The sequence below is a fragment of the Punctularia strigosozonata genome (genome assembly GCF_000264995.1).
Source record: "Punctularia strigosozonata HHB-11173 SS5 unplaced genomic scaffold PUNSTscaffold_21, whole genome shotgun sequence".
NCBI lineage: Eukaryota > Fungi > Basidiomycota > Agaricomycetes > Corticiales > Punctulariaceae > Punctularia > Punctularia strigosozonata.
The window spans coordinates 33,446-50,489 of record NW_006767453.1 but is presented as its reverse complement, the minus strand read 5'-3'; the positions used below and the strand labels follow the sequence as shown (position 1 = coordinate 50,489).

Genomic DNA, 17,044 nt, shown 5'->3' with positions numbered 1-17,044 from the left:
CTGCAAATCCGTCGTGGATGCCAGGAGCCTTTCGGACGTTGCGGCGACGATGGTCCGGAGCAAGATCAGTGACGCCGAATACAGGAAATTGTTTGAATGTCACGCCAGCGCTGTCGTCCTGTCACACGCAACCCCCGTGACGACAGCCGCGATATCGCGGCAACGTTGAGACGGATGCCGTTTATTCTCACCCAACTTCGGGACTTTCGTTTCTCAAATGGATAGTACCAGCTTCTGTCTGGCTTGTACCTGGAGCCGACCAGGACGTGGGCGCTATTTGGGTCTGCACCAAGGAACAGGAAGACTACGGTCATGAGACTCCCCGTCGGAAACACAGCGAAATGGGTTTACCGTTGTCTCTCCACCCCGTTTCCGACGCTAGCGGTGCTGGACTTCCGGGAGCGGCTTACAGACCTCTGTCCCGTTCATCTGGGTCGGGCGTCTGTAAGGAGTTTCCTATCAAGGCTCGCATATGGCGTGCCTTACGAGGTCCGTCGACCGTCTTCTAACGAAATTCCGTGGCAATGAATTCGTGCTTGCAAGTGCTGAAGTCTGGATCGATGGAACGTGGTCGATGCCCCAGCACTGATTGATATGCTATGACCCATGCTCTCTTCAGGCACAATGCTTCTTTCTTGGATGCTCAAGGCGATACACCGAAGACACGTACGTATTGCAGGTGTCGGCGGAGCGCTCCGGCGACCATGCTGAACTTCGTCGCCGCCACATAGAATGTACTGATTCTGATAAGCTAAAGTATTGACAGACTCCTTTGCCGACAGAAGGCCCGCATATGTTTGCCGACACACTGACGAGGAAGTCCAGAAATAACGCCTCAGAACTCATCTTTGGGCTTGGCAGTTGATACTCCATACAATTGGCTGTGATTGCGACAATATTGAAGGAATGCGAAATTATCGGGCTCTCTTTGGCCGACCAAAACGGCAGATCAGGTGTTCCCGCTACTCAATCATATTTTCACCGTTCCCGCGTTTTTCATCAGTTTGATACGTCCTCCTGTACAGTTTCTGTCTAGCTGTCGATATATTCTCGTCGTCTGTCACCATCGCCGCCGTAGCAGTCATACACAATAAACTGACGGCGCAATAGATCATATAGCCGACCCACCTTCCCCGCTATGTCACCAGGGGAATTACATGGTTAGCGCAAATTTGGGCGCCAATCTTGAGGTTGACAGGCTACTGCTTTGACTGCGGCGCGATCACAGGCGGCGGAACAGCCTTGCCTTCCGAGTGGCACGATGTCTGGGAGAGCGTCAGGTGTGAATTAAGTATACAACCGATGTTACTAACCGGCAGATGACAGGCAGAGAAGGAGTGGCCCTCGGAGTACTGACGTGGGTCGCCCGACTTTCCCAACAAGTATATGAGTTTTCGGACGACAGCGTCCTGCTCTACCTGGAGTTGCTGTGCATGACGAGGTGATCGCAAATATGGATCTGCATCTTGAAGGCGACGAAGTCAGGGATATGGAGGTCAAAGAGTCTCTGCCTTTCGCGGCAGAATGGCGCTCCGTCGGGGGTGATGCAGAGAATGACAGGAAAGAACTACCTAATACTCGAAAGACCGTAGAGGAAGAAGGCTATGTGAGCAAACCGGCTATGTTTATACCACTGAACGCATGGTCAATCCTGCACGGGAGAAAGGAAGTCATTCCTTTGGTTGATCTTCGGACGCATTCACTAGCCGTGTATGTGAAACCGTGCTTATCATTCGGAGGAGAGATAATGGTGACGGAATGGTAAGCTCCAAGCGAAGCAGGAACGGATCACATCCCATTCTATGAAACCTCACGTCTCGGAAGCAATGCAAACATTTGTAACCCTTCGGAGGAGGTCTCGGTGCAATAGACAGTCGCTGAAGTCTGATATAAAAAGTTGCGAATAATCACATTTGTTTGGATGCATACCTGTCTATCGCCGGCCTTATACTCTCTCGGATATGAGCTATCGAATGAGTCTGAGTGATGCCGTAACACCCGCCTGTTGACCCGCTCCGAGGCGTTGCTTTCGGTAATATCCAAGTCCCGTTTGTTGGTAACAATGTCTGTCAAGGAATCCCACAAAACGCCCGAGGGACCGTATCGTTGGTGGAAACGTTGGACGATTAGGGTCATCGCCGAGAAACACGGCGCCTAACCGCAGCCCCTCATAGCCACCGGTTTGCGCTTGCCGTCCCCGCAGTTTCTCCTGAATTTTTGCTCCTGTCCTGCCTCGTTGCGACAGCTCATAGAGCAGGCTGAAATTCAAAATCACGTAATCTGAGGTCAATAGCTTGCATTAAGTGGATCAGAGGAGCGATGATCAGGCACCCATGTACCCTTATTGATCGTATACCTGCCCTTTCGAGCTCCACAGTTGAGTTCTGCATATGCTGGATGCATTACCAGAGCCCCGGTATACGCTGTCGAAACAATCCCAAGACGGAATGTGATAGTTCCCCGCAACACACGATGACCTTAGGATGACCTGAAGGCTGAGCGCTGATCACTACGGCAGCACGAAAGCGCCGGCAAGAGCCGGTCACCAAACGTACACAAACAGTCCGCTCTGACGGAGAGCGCAGCGCCGTCCTCTCGAGTGGGTGTTCGCGAACTTCGCATACATTGGCATCATGAACTTCCCCTGACTTCTTGCTGTTCTGGATTGCTGCTCGCCGAGTTTAAATTCACAATCCAACTTCGCACTCACCGCACGATTGGCCAGTTTGCTGGGACACAACGTTGATGCTGCACTCCGTCGTTCTCCTTTCGCTCACTGAAATGCCCGAATCGCGAAGGACCAAAAGCCGACTGAGTCCAACCCTATAGATACGGATGCTAACTGTGGCCCCAAAATCCATCAGATCTCCGACGATTCCTTGGGATGTGGATGATCATTGACCGAAAGCTATCAACGTCCCAGCCGGAGCGCACTGTGTTTGTAAGCATATTCTAGCTTGCCAGCCTCACACGAAGTGTATAGCTTAGGTGTCCGTAGCAGTATACAGTATATCGGCGACCGGAGAACTCCTCCGTGGCATGCTCGTTGTCGACCTATCCTGAACCGAGGTCCATGGAAGCTGTAGAGGCTTCGCAGCAAATTTCTCGACTTCAAACTTGCATCCTAATAGAACATCGCTCACCTCGGAGGCTACTTCCGAGGTTCTCTCCATTGCATTGCTGTACAGTACGACGTAAACCAGGTTCGAGAAGTTGCAGAGCTGGTAGCTTGGTCGAGCTTAGGACTGCAGGCACGTGTCCTCATTCTTCTCAGAAGCCCTCTTGGGCGTGAATGCTGAACGCGACTCTGCCCAGGCTCATGTGGACCCGGGGCGCTCCCGCTCCAATAAGCCCGAGCCCGGCACTGCGTCAACTCCTGTCCAATCATGTCCTTCCAGTGATCGTCATTGTCCAGGCCCTCGCCAGACGTTGGGTTGCTGTTGTCCAAGACGAAGTAGCCAGGACGCACCTTATGGCGATGATAAACCTATGTTTATGATCGCCTCACGCCGGCGTTCAAACGCATAAATACCAGAGTCGCGCCCCAGCATTCTCCCATTTGCACTCGACTTACGATGAGCCAGCCCATACCCAAGTCTGTCTCCTCCTCCTCGGCCTTTAGCGCTGATCAGACGAACGGAGCTGCGACCGACCTGCTCTGGCTGGTCATGCGTGAGCCGTGTGTCGCCGCCCCGACGCGCAACATCGCCAAACCTTCAAGCACCATGGCCCTCCCTGCATCATGCGCAGGCTGTTCGGGGGCGCAGTGAATCCCCTTGTAAGCCTCCATCGTGCATGCTTCTGCGTCCTTAATATAAATCTGAACCCTGTTCGATTAGGGCTCGGCGTAGTGCGGCGAAGGGTTGATCCTCGATGTTCAATACCCTATGACAGGATGCTACGCAAATAGAAAATCCCGGAGCGGGACGCGCCCATTTCCGAGTATCCGCGTTCTCGGAGCGGCCACTCTGGTCGCACGTTCTTAAGTTATCCGTGCCTTATCGTGGTTCTGCTATGGCGCCGATAACCTCGTGCTCTCGTCCGCCACCCGTCTCCTCCGTGTATCACATGTCTTTCTCCAATTCGTCGAGAACGCCGCCACTCCGCCTATTCCACTCGTACATCATGACCGCTCGAACATCGCAGTCATCTGCCCATCGATTGGTCGGCTTCCGGGAAACGGGTTGTTGACGCAGGTTGGACCCGCATGGAGTATTCTTTGGCACCCTACAGATCCTTGGAAGGTGTTCAGTCCCAGTATCAGTCGCGTGCTGTGTCGACCGTGAGTTCAGCGGGGGTACTTGTCGAAACCTCCGAGGCCCGATTAACTACTGGGTACGCCATGTGGCCTGGATACAACGACTGAAGTCTGTTTTGGTTCCGGTGCCTGATGGGTGACGGTCCTTATCAGTCCCTGTGACACACGTATGCTTTTGGCCGTTCGACGTTGCAACAGTAAGTATTATGTAAAGTACTGACTTCATGGCAGATTCATCATTTAGATATAGCGGGACCTAGGTAGCGGAACAAACATCGTGGTGGCGCCGTCGCGTTTTGTCTTGCGGTTGGTTCCAAGTTGCATGCACGGTGCACAGGCGTTATGATCTCTCTTGCATCTCACTACTTTCTTCTGCTCGACAACTCTCAGATATAATCTATTTGGTCTAGCTTTGTGCGCTCACCCCGCGATCGAATTAATTCTCGGGCCGTCCGTTGATGCTGCGCACTCTAGCTTCGTCGCCGCTTTTCTCACTGGGATGCAACCGGATCCTTCCTTGTCGCAGCACGTCAAGAGAAGCTTCTCCAGGGACTCATGTCAGAAATCGTTCGCATGACGACGCAGAAGGAGCCTCTGCAAGTCTGGATTCCGCTGTATCCGTTCTCGCACGCGCGAGTATTCGGCGATGCCCAGGAGACCGCTGCCGCTGCCATATCTCTCGCTGACCGGTAGCTATCATCGTCTGGGCGAGTGGAATCTCCAAGTTTTGTGTCGTCGTGTGTGGAAACTGTCTAAAAGCATCTCCTGACTCGTTTCCGAGATGTACGTAGGTTACGTCTGCATGGCGATAGAGCAGCGAGTTGATGATTGAGGACTGCCTGGGAAACGCTCTCAAGCTGTTGTTCCTCGAGGTCCATGAGGCTGTGGAGACCTTGCGGAAAGTTATCGACTTCCAAATAACCTCAAACAACAAGTTACCTGTACCGCGCCCATTTCAAGGCTCTAATCCCGGAGTCCTCTCCTATGCATGGCAGTATGGTCCTATCAAGATGTGCTCACGAGCAGATGAGCAGTTGAATTCCTTCGTCAAAAGAAGGATCTCCGACACCCGTTCTTGTTCAGTCCTGGAAGCTGCTTTATGAGTTCGAGGACCACCTGACGCAAATCTTCATCTGCATAAATACAAGTTGTCCACCACCTGAACGGGCAGATTCTTTCATTGACATTTGACTCGCGATGAACCAGCCCAAACCCGAATCTCTTTCATCCTCCCCGACCTCTGGTCGGGATGCGACGAACAAAGCTGTGCCGAACCCACTCTGGCTGGCCAAGCGCAAGCCGACCGTCGCCGTCCCGATCCACAACATCGCTCAGCCTTCGAGCGCTACGGCTACCCCTGCGTCGTGCGGTGGTTCAAAGGCGAGATGAATTTCCTGGTATGTCTTCATCGCGCGCGTGTCTGTGGACTCCGCAGGGATCTGAAATACGTCTGATCAGGGGCTCCACGGAGCATCGAGTAAGGTTTCCCGCCGAGCTTCGTACCCTACATCATGCTGCGCAAATAGAAACGGGGCATCGAGCATTGCCGAGGAGGGAAGGCGCCCATCTCGGCGTCTCCGCTCTCTTGGCCAGTAACGTGGCTTTCACGTCGCTACTCTCATTCATTCTACACTTTCCCCACTCCTTATCGTGGTTCTGCAATGGTGTATCGTGCTGTCGCGTCCGCTATCCATCTCCTCCGGGCATCGCACGTATCTTTCCAATCCATCGAGAACCCCGCTGCTCCGCGCATATTCCGAAGTCCTTGATTGTCGTGTAGCCCATATATGCCCGATGATTGCAGCCATCTGTCCACCGATCGCTCAGCTATTGAGAGCGTCGAGAGCGCCCCGAGCACAACCGCTACAATTCTTACAAGTAGTATGCCAGGCTGCGCGGCGACGGGCACCAAAATCCAGTCTCCATGTGCATGAGCGTCAACATATGTGATCTATCAACTGAGCACGTTGATGAGTGTGAGAGTCCCGCGATGCTGCCGCGTCGTGGATAAGAGTTCGGTCCAACGATGACGATTGCCAGGTCCGCCCGAAGATGACGGACGCCGAACTCCGTGATCCGAGCCCACGTTGTTGCGGCGGTGCTTCGGTACCTTTCACCCACGTGTTTTGCTCACCAAGCATCCGCTTCGCTTCTACCCTTGACCACCACCATACCAAGGATGATTGCCGTTCAGGCAGCTGGTTCTGTACCAAACCCCATAGGGGCTCCTTCGAACGCCCCCGAGCATTGCCCTGTGAGTTATGCAGCAATTATCATGTTGCTGGAGGTTCGCTCACAAATCGTCGCAGGGTGTTGAGTCAGACCTCGCCGGAAAGGCCGATGCATGTGCGGGATGCGCGAACCAAGAGATATGCGCGTCGAACACCCCAAAGGGTCCCGATCCGGCGTTGCCATTGATCCGGGAGAGGATGGCGGGAGTAAAGCGCAAGATCCTAATCTTGTCAGGGAAAGGCGGTGTGGGCAAGTCCACGTTCACCGCGCAGCTCGGATGGGCGTTCGCCGCAGATGAAAACACGCAAGTAAGCCATGGCGCGCGTTATCTGCACATGTCGTCCATTGATGAATCAATTGCGCAGGCCGGCATCATGGACGTCGATATTTGTGGCCCCTCCATTCCGACGCTGTTCGGTATTGCCTCCGAACAAGTTCACTCCTCCGCCGCCGGTTGGTCACCTATCTATGTCCAGGATAACCTTTGCGCCATCTCCGTCGGCAACCTTCTCCCTTCATCCTCCTCCGCCGTCATGTGGCGCGGCCCGAAGAAGAACGGATTGATATCACAGTTCTTGAAGGACGTTGATTGGGGCGATCTCGATTACCTCCTCGTCGACACGCCTCCCGGCACATCGGATGAGCACCTGAGCGTCGTGCAGTTTCTGAAGGAGTCGGGTATCGACGGCGCGGTCGTGATCACGACGCCGCAGGAGGTAGCTATTCAGGACGTGAGGAGAGAAATCGATTTTTGCCGGAAGGTTGGAGTTAGGGTGTTGGGGATCGTTGAGAACATGGCGGGGTTTGTATGCCCGTCGTGTAAGGGCGAATCTCAGATCTTCAAGCCATCGACCGGTGGCGCGAAAAAGCTCGCGGAGGAGACTGGTTTGGAATTGTTGGGGAGTGTCCCTCTTGATCCGAGGATCGGCAAGAGTGCGGACTATGGCGTCAGCTTTCTGGACGAATATCCCGAGAGCCCCGCGTCCGTGGCGTATCTCAACATCATCAGCCGTGAGCACACATATACCCCGCGTCGTGTCAGGGTGCTGAGATTGATTTTTCAGGTATCAAACAAATACTGGGCGATGACGAGGCTTAAGCCTTATCATCTGCATCACTCATCCGTTATCTGGAGCAATCTTTCAATGTATCGCTATTGACTTCGCCTTGTATTAGAATTGTACTATCATACGGAATGGAAACGTGAAGATCGTATATCATCACTTATAGCGATAATACAAATCCGCATGCGATCCCGGTGTTTAACCTTGACGAGCTCTTAAAATGTTATTTTTGAGGCCAGAACATCATTGCATTCAGATGGATATAAACAGAAGATCACAAACCCTCAAAGAACGACAGATCCTGCGCCGATAAACCTCCTCCACCTTTATCAGAGGTCGCAGGGGTCCCGTTCGCTTTCGCAGGAAGCACGAGCGACGGAGCGCCCAAAGACGGCCCGGACGGCGACGTAAACAATCCAAAGGCGGCGGTCCCCGGACCCGAAGGTGGAGAAGCAGCCATGCTCAGCGCGGCGCTCCCTAACGGCGGCGACTTGAACCCCGGCGGTGGGCCCAACGCCGGAAAACCGGCAGCCATGGGCGGTGACGTCGCTCGAGGTGTTTTGCCGGCATCGACGCCATCTGATCCGTTCGCGGTCCCGTCCCCGAGCAGATCGCCCTCGTCTTGTTGGGCTTGGGCCGCAGCCGGATTGAATCCTGGCGGTGGCGCGAGCACGCCCGGGAGCGGCGATGGTGGCGCCGGCCACCGCTGCCCGGTCTTTGCGCGCGAATCTTGTAGAAGGTTGAGCATCGGGACGTGATCCGCTTTGCGTGCGAGCGCCGGGGTAACCATCTTCGGGATGGGCTGAACCTGCTGGTGCTGGCGCTGGTGCTGCTCCGGAGCGGAAGGCAGTGGAGCGGTAGGATCCGCCCACGCGTCTTCAAAGAAGTCGACCGTTCCGCCTACTCCCGCGGGCATTGATTGGGACCCGCTCATACCACCGGGCCCCGAGCCGGTCCCGAGGCCGTTCAATCCGCTCGCCGCGCTCTGCGAGAGCGCGAGAAGCGATCCGGATGCGCCCGGAGGCGGCGGGAGCGCGGGGGCCGTGGGGCTTGTGGGGGTCGCGGGGGTGTCGGGCAGGCGTGGCCAGCGCCCCGCGTGGGCGGCAGCGGTCTCGACGAGGCTTGCCGCGCGCGCGTGGTTGACGGCGCGCGACGGGCGACGGGCGTGCGGCGAGAGCGCGGGCGGCGCGCGGCCATGCGGCGAGTTGGATATAGGGCGCAAGGGCGGAGAGTGCGAGGGCGGGGTGAGAGGTGGAGGAGGGCTGTCCTTCGGAGGGACGCCGCGTGTGCTGCCTAGAGGACCGGACGAGGGGAGGTCGAAGAGGTCGAAGGCCGAGGTGACGGAAGAGGCGTTTTGGGAAGGCAGTGGTGTGACGTTGGAGGCTGAAACGAGAGGCTCATCGTCGAGCAGGTTCATAACTGATATGCGCTGGCTATGCAACCTTGCTGAACTACCAGGCGGAGGTGGCAGAATACCGGGCGTAGATGATCTACCGGGCGGCGGTGGGAGGATCCCTGGCGTTGATGACCTACTCGCGTTCCCGGGCGGAGGAGACAATATTCTGGGTATCGAAGAATTGCTTGAATTCGCGAGCGGAGGCGACAAGATAGTTGTTGTCCGCGCAGCAGCTGGCTCCACCTTTCGAGAGATCCTCGACGGTGCGCTTCCCGCCGGCATTGATGGTCTCCCCCAGGGTGGTGGCGACGGAGAGGCGGACGCTCGAGCTTGCGTCTCGGACTGTCGGCGGATGTGCATCTCGCGCTCCGAGTTGACGATCTCCGAGGGGAGCGCGACGACCGTCGCCCTCCTCCCACCGGGGCCAGCCCTTTCGCCGTTCAGACTACCATGGCTTTGCCACGAGCTGGGCGGGGGCACGGTCGGAGTCGCGTCTGCCGTGGTCGGCGTGCGCGCACCGGGCGAGCTTACGAAGTCGTCGAAGTCATCAAATCCGTCCAGGTCTGCGCTAGCCACGGGAGGCCGGGCGGCATGGGGTGCGGGCCCGATACCAGGGTGCGATCCGGCGCCTGGGACGAGCGCGGATGTCGACGACGAGTCGGCAAACGACCCAGAGGAGTATGACGACGAGGGGAGGGTGGGGAGCGGGTGCAGGGACGAAGAGGAAGACGAGGAAGGCGCCGGGGCCGAGGCGAAGTCGGCGAAGTCATCGAAAGCGGATGAGGAGAAGGAGGGGAAGGAGGCGGTGGAAGTGGCTACGGGAGGATTTTGGCCAGAGGAATGGGACGGTGGAGGGGGCGGGGAGTGGAAGTCGGTGAAATCGTCGAAGTCGTCAAAGAGGCTTGCGGTGCCGGGTGTTGGCGTGGCGGAGGAGCCGGAAGCTGGAGGTGACATAAAGGAGGTCGGGAGAGCGTTCGGTGGAGGTGCTAGTATGGGCGTCTGAGCTCTTGAGGAAGAGGAGGCGGTGGCTGATAGCGGAGAGACCACTGGCGTCTGCGGTCGGGACGACACCGCTGGCGTGGGGGCTAGAGGCGGTGGAAGCATAGGGACCTGCGGCTTCCCGGGCTTAGCAACGCCTAGGCCCGATCCAGGCGGAGGCGCTAACGGCTTGGGCAGTGGGACGGGCTTGCTCTCAATCATCCCGGTTAGCGCTCTGAGTGCCAATGGTTCGTCGTCGTCACCGTCCTTATCCGACCAGGACGGGACGATGTCTTGCAAAACGTCGAGATCGTCGGCTGATAGCGCGATGGAGTTGCGCGGCGAGGACGAGGACGAGGAGGCGGACGAGCGGGAAAAGCGGCCCAGGAAGCGGGAGACGGCGGACGGCGCTGCTGCGGGCGCGGGTCCGGATGGCGAAGCGGAAGAAGCTTCGGCGGGAGGATCGGTGAAGAAGTCGGGCGCGCGAGGTTTTTCTTCGAGTGGCGGGGCGGAGGAAAGAGGGGGTGAGGCGACGTTTGTGAGCGGGGAGGAGACTGCGACTGGCGTCGACGAGCGTCCAGGGATGGACATAGGTATGTCGATACTCGAGCCAGGACGCGAGCCCGCGATGCTGGGTCGCGGGGAGGCGGTCGGCGAATTCGCTTTGGACGCGATGCTGCCTTTCTCCGACTCTGATCGCGTAGGCGATGGCGGCGCCTTCGCCTCACCCTCCACCGTTGACGCCGTCTTCCTCCGGCCCCAAAAGGAGAGCAGCCCGCCGCGCCGCTTCTCACCCTCCTCCTTCTTCTCACCCTCCTTCTCCTCCTTCTTCTCCACTATGCGCCACCCCGTCGGCACGTCTGCATCTGCATCCTCCTTGCCCTTCCCGGACGAGCGCAATGCGACCTCCCACGCGGGATTGGCGTGTGCGAGATGAGAAAGCGGGGAGCGGCGGGCCAGTGGAGAATACCGCGTCGCTTTGAGGGCGTTCAGCTGAGCGCGGAAGGTAGCCGTTTGGCCTATCTTGAGAGGAGGTGCGAGCGGGGCGAGTGGAGTGGGGAGGATGACGGAGATTAGGTGGTCGCTAGAGAGGAGTTGAGTGAGTATATGCGTAGGGGGGAGCGATAGGACATACAATTGTGGTATGGAGCTGAAATCAGCCGAAATTGAGCCTGCATCTGAGTCGTCGGCTGTAACGTATTCACCCGGCCAGAGCTTCTCGCACAGTTCGGTACACTGATCGAGTATGGCTTGGAGAAGATCGGGTGGCTATATGCGCATTTCATGGTGCCCGCATGAGCGAGGTAAATGAAGATCAAAGCAGCACGCACGATGCGTCGGTCGCGCTTTTCCTTCTCCATGCGCGCGCGCTCCCATTCGTCCAGAGGCGCTTCCCCCGAATGAGAGGACGAAACGTGCTCGCCGGCGGGCGCGGCCGTGTCCCAAGAGGCCCCCCACGCGTCGGGTCCTGCATCTGCGTCGGGATCAGGGACGTGCGGGGTGCCAGCGACCCAAGCGTCGTGTTCCGCGTCCTCCTCTCCATCGTCTTTAGCCTCTTGCTCGTCGGTGCGTTCGTCCGTAGCGAACGGGCTCGTAGGCAAAGCAGTGGATAATGCAGACGAGTCGGGAGTAGGTGACCATGCGTCCGGAACGGCAGCCATTTCGGGTACGGCGGACGAGACCCAGGCATCTTCTAGAGTGGATGTAACAGCAGCTACTGGTGGTGGACTCCATGCATCTTCTACAACGCTTGGTGTTGGCGGATCAGAACTGGCATGGGTGTCCTCCATATCTTCAAGTACATCGTCTTCAACACCGTCCTCCTCATTTTCTGAACCCTTCCCGAGGGTGATCCCCGCAAACCCTCCCGCGGTCCAACTTGGAGTCGAAGCAGCTGCGGTACGTTCCGGCCCGCTCCATATCGACCCCTGCAGCTCGGTGCTTGCATCCCAAGCAACGGCCGCCGTCGGGCTCCATGCCGGCATAGAGAGGTCGGCCTCAGAGTCATCGTGCAGCGCGCGGTGCGGCGAGGACCAGTCCGGCGTCGCCGACGAAGTGCCAGTAGCCCGCGGTACCGGGGGCGGGTCGGACGACGACGGCGCGGCCCATGCGTTTCCCCAGACGTTGTCGTCCATCGTGTAACATTCCTCGAGTCGATCAGCGTCGAGCGATCAGCGAACGAACGAACCCGACGACGGCGATGATGCCCGCCTGCAAGCGCCTCTGAGCGTAGCCAGAGATCACGTGAAGTCGGTAAGACCCACCATAGCTTCCGTCCGTCCGTCGTCGACGACCTCCACGATGGACGCGCACGACCCCGCCGCCGCCGCCGCCGACTCCGCCATCGCCGCCGGCAGTCTGCTCGACTGGGACGAGGGCGCAGTTGCCGCCTTCTTCAGCACCACGCTACATCTCCCGCAGTATGCGCCGCACGTCCGCGAGCAGCGCATCTCTGGCGAGGTCCTCGCGCTCCTCGACCCGGACAGCCTGCGCGAGCTCGGCGTTGCGACGATCGGACAGCGCTTGCAGATACTCAAGGCCGTATATAACCTCAAGGTTGCGCAAGGGATCCCCATCGAGCCCGACCACTACGTTCCGCCATGTGCGTTCGTCTAACTGTGGCGGCACCTGTCGTGACGCGAGGTTGAGCGGGATGTGAAGGCTGATGCGACAATCTGTTGGTGCTTTGATAGCCGAGGTGCAAGAACAGCAAGATCGACAGCAGAATTTGACCCCAGTCAAGCTGCACGACATGCTCAAAGAACAAGGTTCGTGTCTCTGTCTCCGTCCCCCATTGTTCCGCTTCCGATCATCCTGCTCACCTGACTTCTACGATCACCGATCTTTCAGACGACCGCCTCAAAGCACTCGAAGAAGAAAACAAGCGCCTCATCGAGACGCTCCACTCGTGCTTGGAAGATATCGCCGCGCTCCGGACCCGCGCGGGAGGCGAAGACTCCCCCATCCCCAAGGAAGGCGCTTCAACATCCTTCCGCTGGGCTAACTTCATCAAGCCTTCCAAGTCGCCTACCAAAGCCGCCCACGTCATTGACTCTCCTCAAGGATCGCCCCTTCGCGCAGAGCACGACATCTCCGCCTCCATGTCTGCGTCGGCACCCGCGCCAGTCTCACGCTCGACGGCTGGGCTCTCCGGCGCCACGCTCCTCAATGAACCCTCCTCGCTCTCCACCTCCCTATCCGGCCCCTCCTCCCTTCAGACCCACCCTCCGAAACCTCAGCCAACGCGCCAAGAATCATCCGACAACCTCAAGAGCTTCAAGGTCTCGCTCGAAGACCCGGCATGGAAAGTCCTCCCTGCCGCGCTCAAGAAGTACAAAATCAACAACGATGATTGGCAAAACTACGCCATGTTCATCTGCTACGGGGCTGACGGTGTGTTTACCCCCGTAACTCCGTCTACCCTGTACCATTGACTCATGTGCTTCGCCCCATGCTAGGCAATCGCATCGAACGTTGTCTTTCCTACGACGAAAAGCCGTTGCTGCTCTTCCAGAAGCTCAAGGATGCGAAGAAGAACCCGGTCTTCATGCTCAAGCATATCAAGGACATCCGCTCGCCCATCGCCGTCGCCGAGCAAAAGCAACGCGCGCGAAAGGCCTCCTCGATTGCGCACACTCCACACTCTGCCCCGAAGACCGCGCAGCTGTCCGCGTCAACACCAACGACCGGCGGGGCAGGACGCACCGGCGTACGTCCGCCGCGAATCGACGTGCACGGAAGCGCCGCAAACGTCGCGCCTGGACCCGTCACGGGCACGGCGCCGCAGGGACCAGGCGCCGGTGGTTGGCTAGAGGCGATGTCACCCGCGGTCGAGAACGCGCCGAAACGACTCGGCGACGGCAGCGACTCCGCACCTGCGGCGACGCCTCCCACGGGCACCACAGGCGCGGGCACGCCCGGCCCAGGATCCGTGCCGCACTCGGGCCCGAGCCCAAACTCTGGGCCGAGCGGGGGCGGCGGCAGCGCGCGCGAGCTCCCGCCGCCGTCTGCGTCGGGAATCTCGTACGCGGTCGCGATCTACCCGTATATGGCCGAGCAGGACGACGAGTTCGACGTGGTCGTCGGCGACACGTTCGTCGTCCTCTCCCGCGCGCGGGGCTGGTGGGTCGTCCAGCGCGACCCGGCCGGGGCGGGCGTCGTTGAGCCCGACACGGCGCTCCAGGGCTGGGTGCCGGCCGGATGCTTGCTTGAGACGCGCGTACCGGTTGCGAGCGCGATTGCCGAGGCGCGTGCGGGGATGAATCTTCCTGCAGAGGGCGAGGACGGAGAGGTGGCGGAGGAAGGGGAGGGAGAGGGCAGGAGGGAAGAGCGCAAGACGCCGATATTGCCGCTCGCGATCGTCTCGACGAGTTTCCCGGGCGTGGCGTTGACGGATTATACGGCGAAGGGCGAGGAGGAGCTCGATCTCGTGAAGGACGACTCGCTGAGGGTGTTCAAGCGATACAACCACTGGAGCTACGCCGTCAAGGAGGAGAACGGAGAGCGTGGATGGGTGCCGGTAAGACATGACTGCTCATTGCTTATTGTTCTTCTTTGGTCGAGCTGACTCTGTCTTATTGTGTTTCCGTGGCAACAGTCGTGGTACATCGGCAAGGTGTCGAGCAATGTGCCGCAGACGCCGGTCCCGGGATCGCTTGCGAACGTATCGGCGACGAGCGTGACGCTCGACGGCGACTCGTCGACGATGGCCCCCCAGCCGAGCCCGATGTCATCTGCGTTCCCGGCAACCCAGAAGTCGACGACAGTCGTATAGACTTCTCGTAGATCCACCTTCGCGCTCGCTACGGCCTTCGTTCTGTGTGGTGGGCGCTCTGTTTGTTTTCGCTCTGTTCTCGTAGACGCCTCTGGCCGTTATGAGCCCGATCCGATACACCTCCCTCGTTCTTGTGTTACCCGTGTTCTCTTGCTCCGCCGCCCTGGCGATGGTCCTCAATACCCCCATGGTGGTGTGCCCCTACCGTTGGCTTCGTTCAACGTCGAGCTCGATCGCCTTCCACATTATGACATATCATGAATGTACATTTACACAAGATCTTTTGCCGGAACAAATGCGGTCGATAGCTATCTACAGGTGATGGGACAATGCGTTGAGAGCGGTCGAAGCGGAGCCGATGCCGAAACTTGTGACGTCGATACATCAAACTTTGCATACTACATTAGTTCCACATATACAGGCAGGAGAACATGGCGATGGGAATAATTACAACCAAACCAAAGGGGTGAGGCCAGTGGGGGGCGCAATCAGTGCGCAACCTCCACGCGTTTGGTCTTCGACGTCGACGGCGCAAAGTGGGACTTGAAATACGATACCACCGGGCTGAGCAGCTTGCCCAGTCCGTGCTTCGCGTGCTCGTGCTCTTCCGCACGGTGCAGCTTGTCGGAATGGTGGTGGTGGTGGTGGTGCTCACCGCGAGCCCCACCACTTGGTTCTGCTGCTGCTGCTGCCGCCGTCGGACTCGGCGTACTGGTCGCGGTACCAGCGGCGATGTTCTGCGCGGGCGGGTACATCGTCAGCGGATCACCAGTCGACATGCGCCGTGTCGTACCGTGCGGGTCGGGATGTGGTTGAGGTTGGGCGTACCCAGGCGCGGGGGCGGGAGGGGGCGCCTGCATGTACGGCTGCTGGTACGGCACCTGGTAACTGTGCGCCGGGGTGTAAGGTTGTTGAGGTGGCGGAGGCGGCGGAGCGTACGGGGTGCTGGTGGGCGGCGGCGGAGGATATGCTTGTTCTGGGGGAGCGTAGGGCGTGCCCCGGGAGCTGTGCCGGCGATGGGGGTCACGCTCGCGGGAGTGGCGGCTCGGCGGGGCGGGTGGCGGAGAGGGAGCCTGGATTGCAGGAGGTACCTGCTGCTGTGGCAGCGGAGGAGGCGCTATGCCGCGCTCGGGACGCGATGGGGATGGAAGCGCTCCGGTTGAGGGCTGCTCGACACCGTTGAGCGTATACTTCTTCCGCCCGTCGGGGTACGTTAGCGTAACGTGCTCGTTACCCTGCACAATGTATGCGTCAACCACTGATCGGAGGAAGCTGGCGAGTGACACTCACCTCTGCATCTACGCGTTTGTGGATAGTCTCCGTAACGCCGTTCACCGTGCGCGTCATAATCGACTCCGAGACGCCGCCGCCAGACCTGCCCATGATGGTTCGCGAGGACGAATGGAACGAGCGACCGCCGCCGCCGCCGGGCCCAGTGAGCATTTGCATCTCCGGGAACATCGATCCGCCCAATAGCATCTCCGGGAACATCGACCCGCCTCCGCCGAACCCGCCAAACGGCGAGCGCCCGAACGGACTGGGGCGCGCTGGCCCGCCAAAGAGGTCGGAGAAGAGCGGAGAGCGCGAGAGGAATGGGTCGTCGCGGATCGCGGAGGAGAAGAAGGGGTCGTTTCGGAAGATGTCGCGGAAGAGCTCGAAGGGATCCGTGAACTCGAAGGGCGAACGGCGGTGCCTGCCACCTCCGAAGCCGAATGAGCCGAATCCGTCGTCGTTGAAGAAGGGATTGTTGAAATGCCGCTCAAAGCTGTCGAAGGTCTCGCGGCGGTGCGGACGCCCGTCGTAGGGTTCGTAGCGATGGCTGCGGTAAGATGGTTCCTCCTGCACCTGTGGAGGCGGCCAGACGCCATGACGATCATAAAGCTGAGCATGAAGCAGTCAGAGACGGTGTCTTCATGCACATATGCAGCACTTACCTTGCGATTTTCCTCATTACTCAATACTTCATACGCATTATTAACCTACGCATTGGATGAATACGATGTCTCATGCGTGAGCACACCCGGGTGATAGACTTACCAATCGAAACTGCTCTTCAGCGGAAGCTTTGTCCGACGCGGTCGCATCTGGACCCAAGCGATCGGGATGTGTTTGCAAGGCCTTCTTGCGATACGCCTTCCGAACTAAAGCAGAGGTCAGTAACGTGGTGCATGAGCGCAAAGCAGCAACGACGTACTTTGCTCGGGCGTTGCGTCCCTCGATGAGAGCCCCAAGACCGCGTACAAGTCGGTCGACATCTCGTGGTGGTCGTGGTCGATGGTCAAGCTGATTTACTAAAGCCATGTCGTCAAGCGCCGCTATGCACCGCTGTCGCGCGCCCAGAC

At 58.6% G+C, this 17,044-nt stretch overlaps 4 protein-coding genes across 4 annotated transcripts; 3 read left to right on the top strand and 1 right to left on the bottom strand.

The window, feature by feature from the left end:
* The first annotated feature begins 2,743 nt into the window (after positions 1-2,743).
* On the top strand, positions 2,744-4,165 carry PUNSTDRAFT_55916 (uncharacterized protein). The gene is made up of 4 exons (XM_007388809.1): positions 2,744-2,941; positions 2,999-3,251; positions 3,316-3,778; positions 3,840-4,165. The coding sequence occupies exon 3, from the start codon at positions 3,576-3,578 to the stop codon at positions 3,768-3,770; it is 195 nt and encodes a 64-aa protein (XP_007388871.1). The 5' UTR covers positions 2,744-2,941; positions 2,999-3,251; positions 3,316-3,575; the 3' UTR covers positions 3,771-3,778; positions 3,840-4,165.
* Positions 4,166-6,437: 2,272 nt separating this feature from the next.
* PUNSTDRAFT_93547 (P-loop containing nucleoside triphosphate hydrolase protein) lies at positions 6,438-8,779 on the top strand (the record flags this gene model as incomplete). Its single annotated transcript, XM_007388808.1, has 4 exons — positions 6,438-6,512; positions 6,568-6,798; positions 6,856-7,501; positions 7,555-8,779. The coding sequence occupies 4 exons, from the start codon at positions 6,438-6,440 to the stop codon at positions 7,587-7,589; spliced, it is 987 nt and encodes a 328-aa protein (XP_007388870.1). The 3' UTR covers positions 7,590-8,779.
* A 3,450-nt stretch (positions 8,780-12,229) lies between these two features.
* PUNSTDRAFT_139116 (uncharacterized protein) lies at positions 12,230-14,702 on the top strand (the record flags this gene model as incomplete). The annotated part of the gene is made up of 5 exons (XM_007388807.1): positions 12,230-12,530; positions 12,622-12,696; positions 12,779-13,321; positions 13,387-14,447; positions 14,526-14,702. 5 exons carry the CDS (start codon positions 12,230-12,232, stop codon positions 14,700-14,702), a joined length of 2,157 nt encoding a protein of 718 aa, XP_007388869.1.
* A 488-nt stretch (positions 14,703-15,190) lies between these two features.
* PUNSTDRAFT_139115 (DnaJ-domain-containing protein) lies at positions 15,191-16,957 on the bottom strand (the record flags this gene model as incomplete). Its single annotated transcript, XM_007388806.1, has 5 exons — positions 15,191-15,937; positions 15,993-16,583; positions 16,637-16,681; positions 16,740-16,843; positions 16,897-16,957. The coding sequence occupies 5 exons, from the start codon at positions 16,955-16,957 to the stop codon at positions 15,191-15,193; spliced, it is 1,548 nt and encodes a 515-aa protein (XP_007388868.1).
* Between the last annotated feature and the right edge of the window lie 87 nt (positions 16,958-17,044).

Coding starts and splice junctions, on each gene's coding strand:
- PUNSTDRAFT_55916 (XM_007388809.1), top strand. CDS start 3,576: ATGAGCCAGCCCATACCCAAGTCTGTCTCCTCCTCCTCGGCCTTTAGC.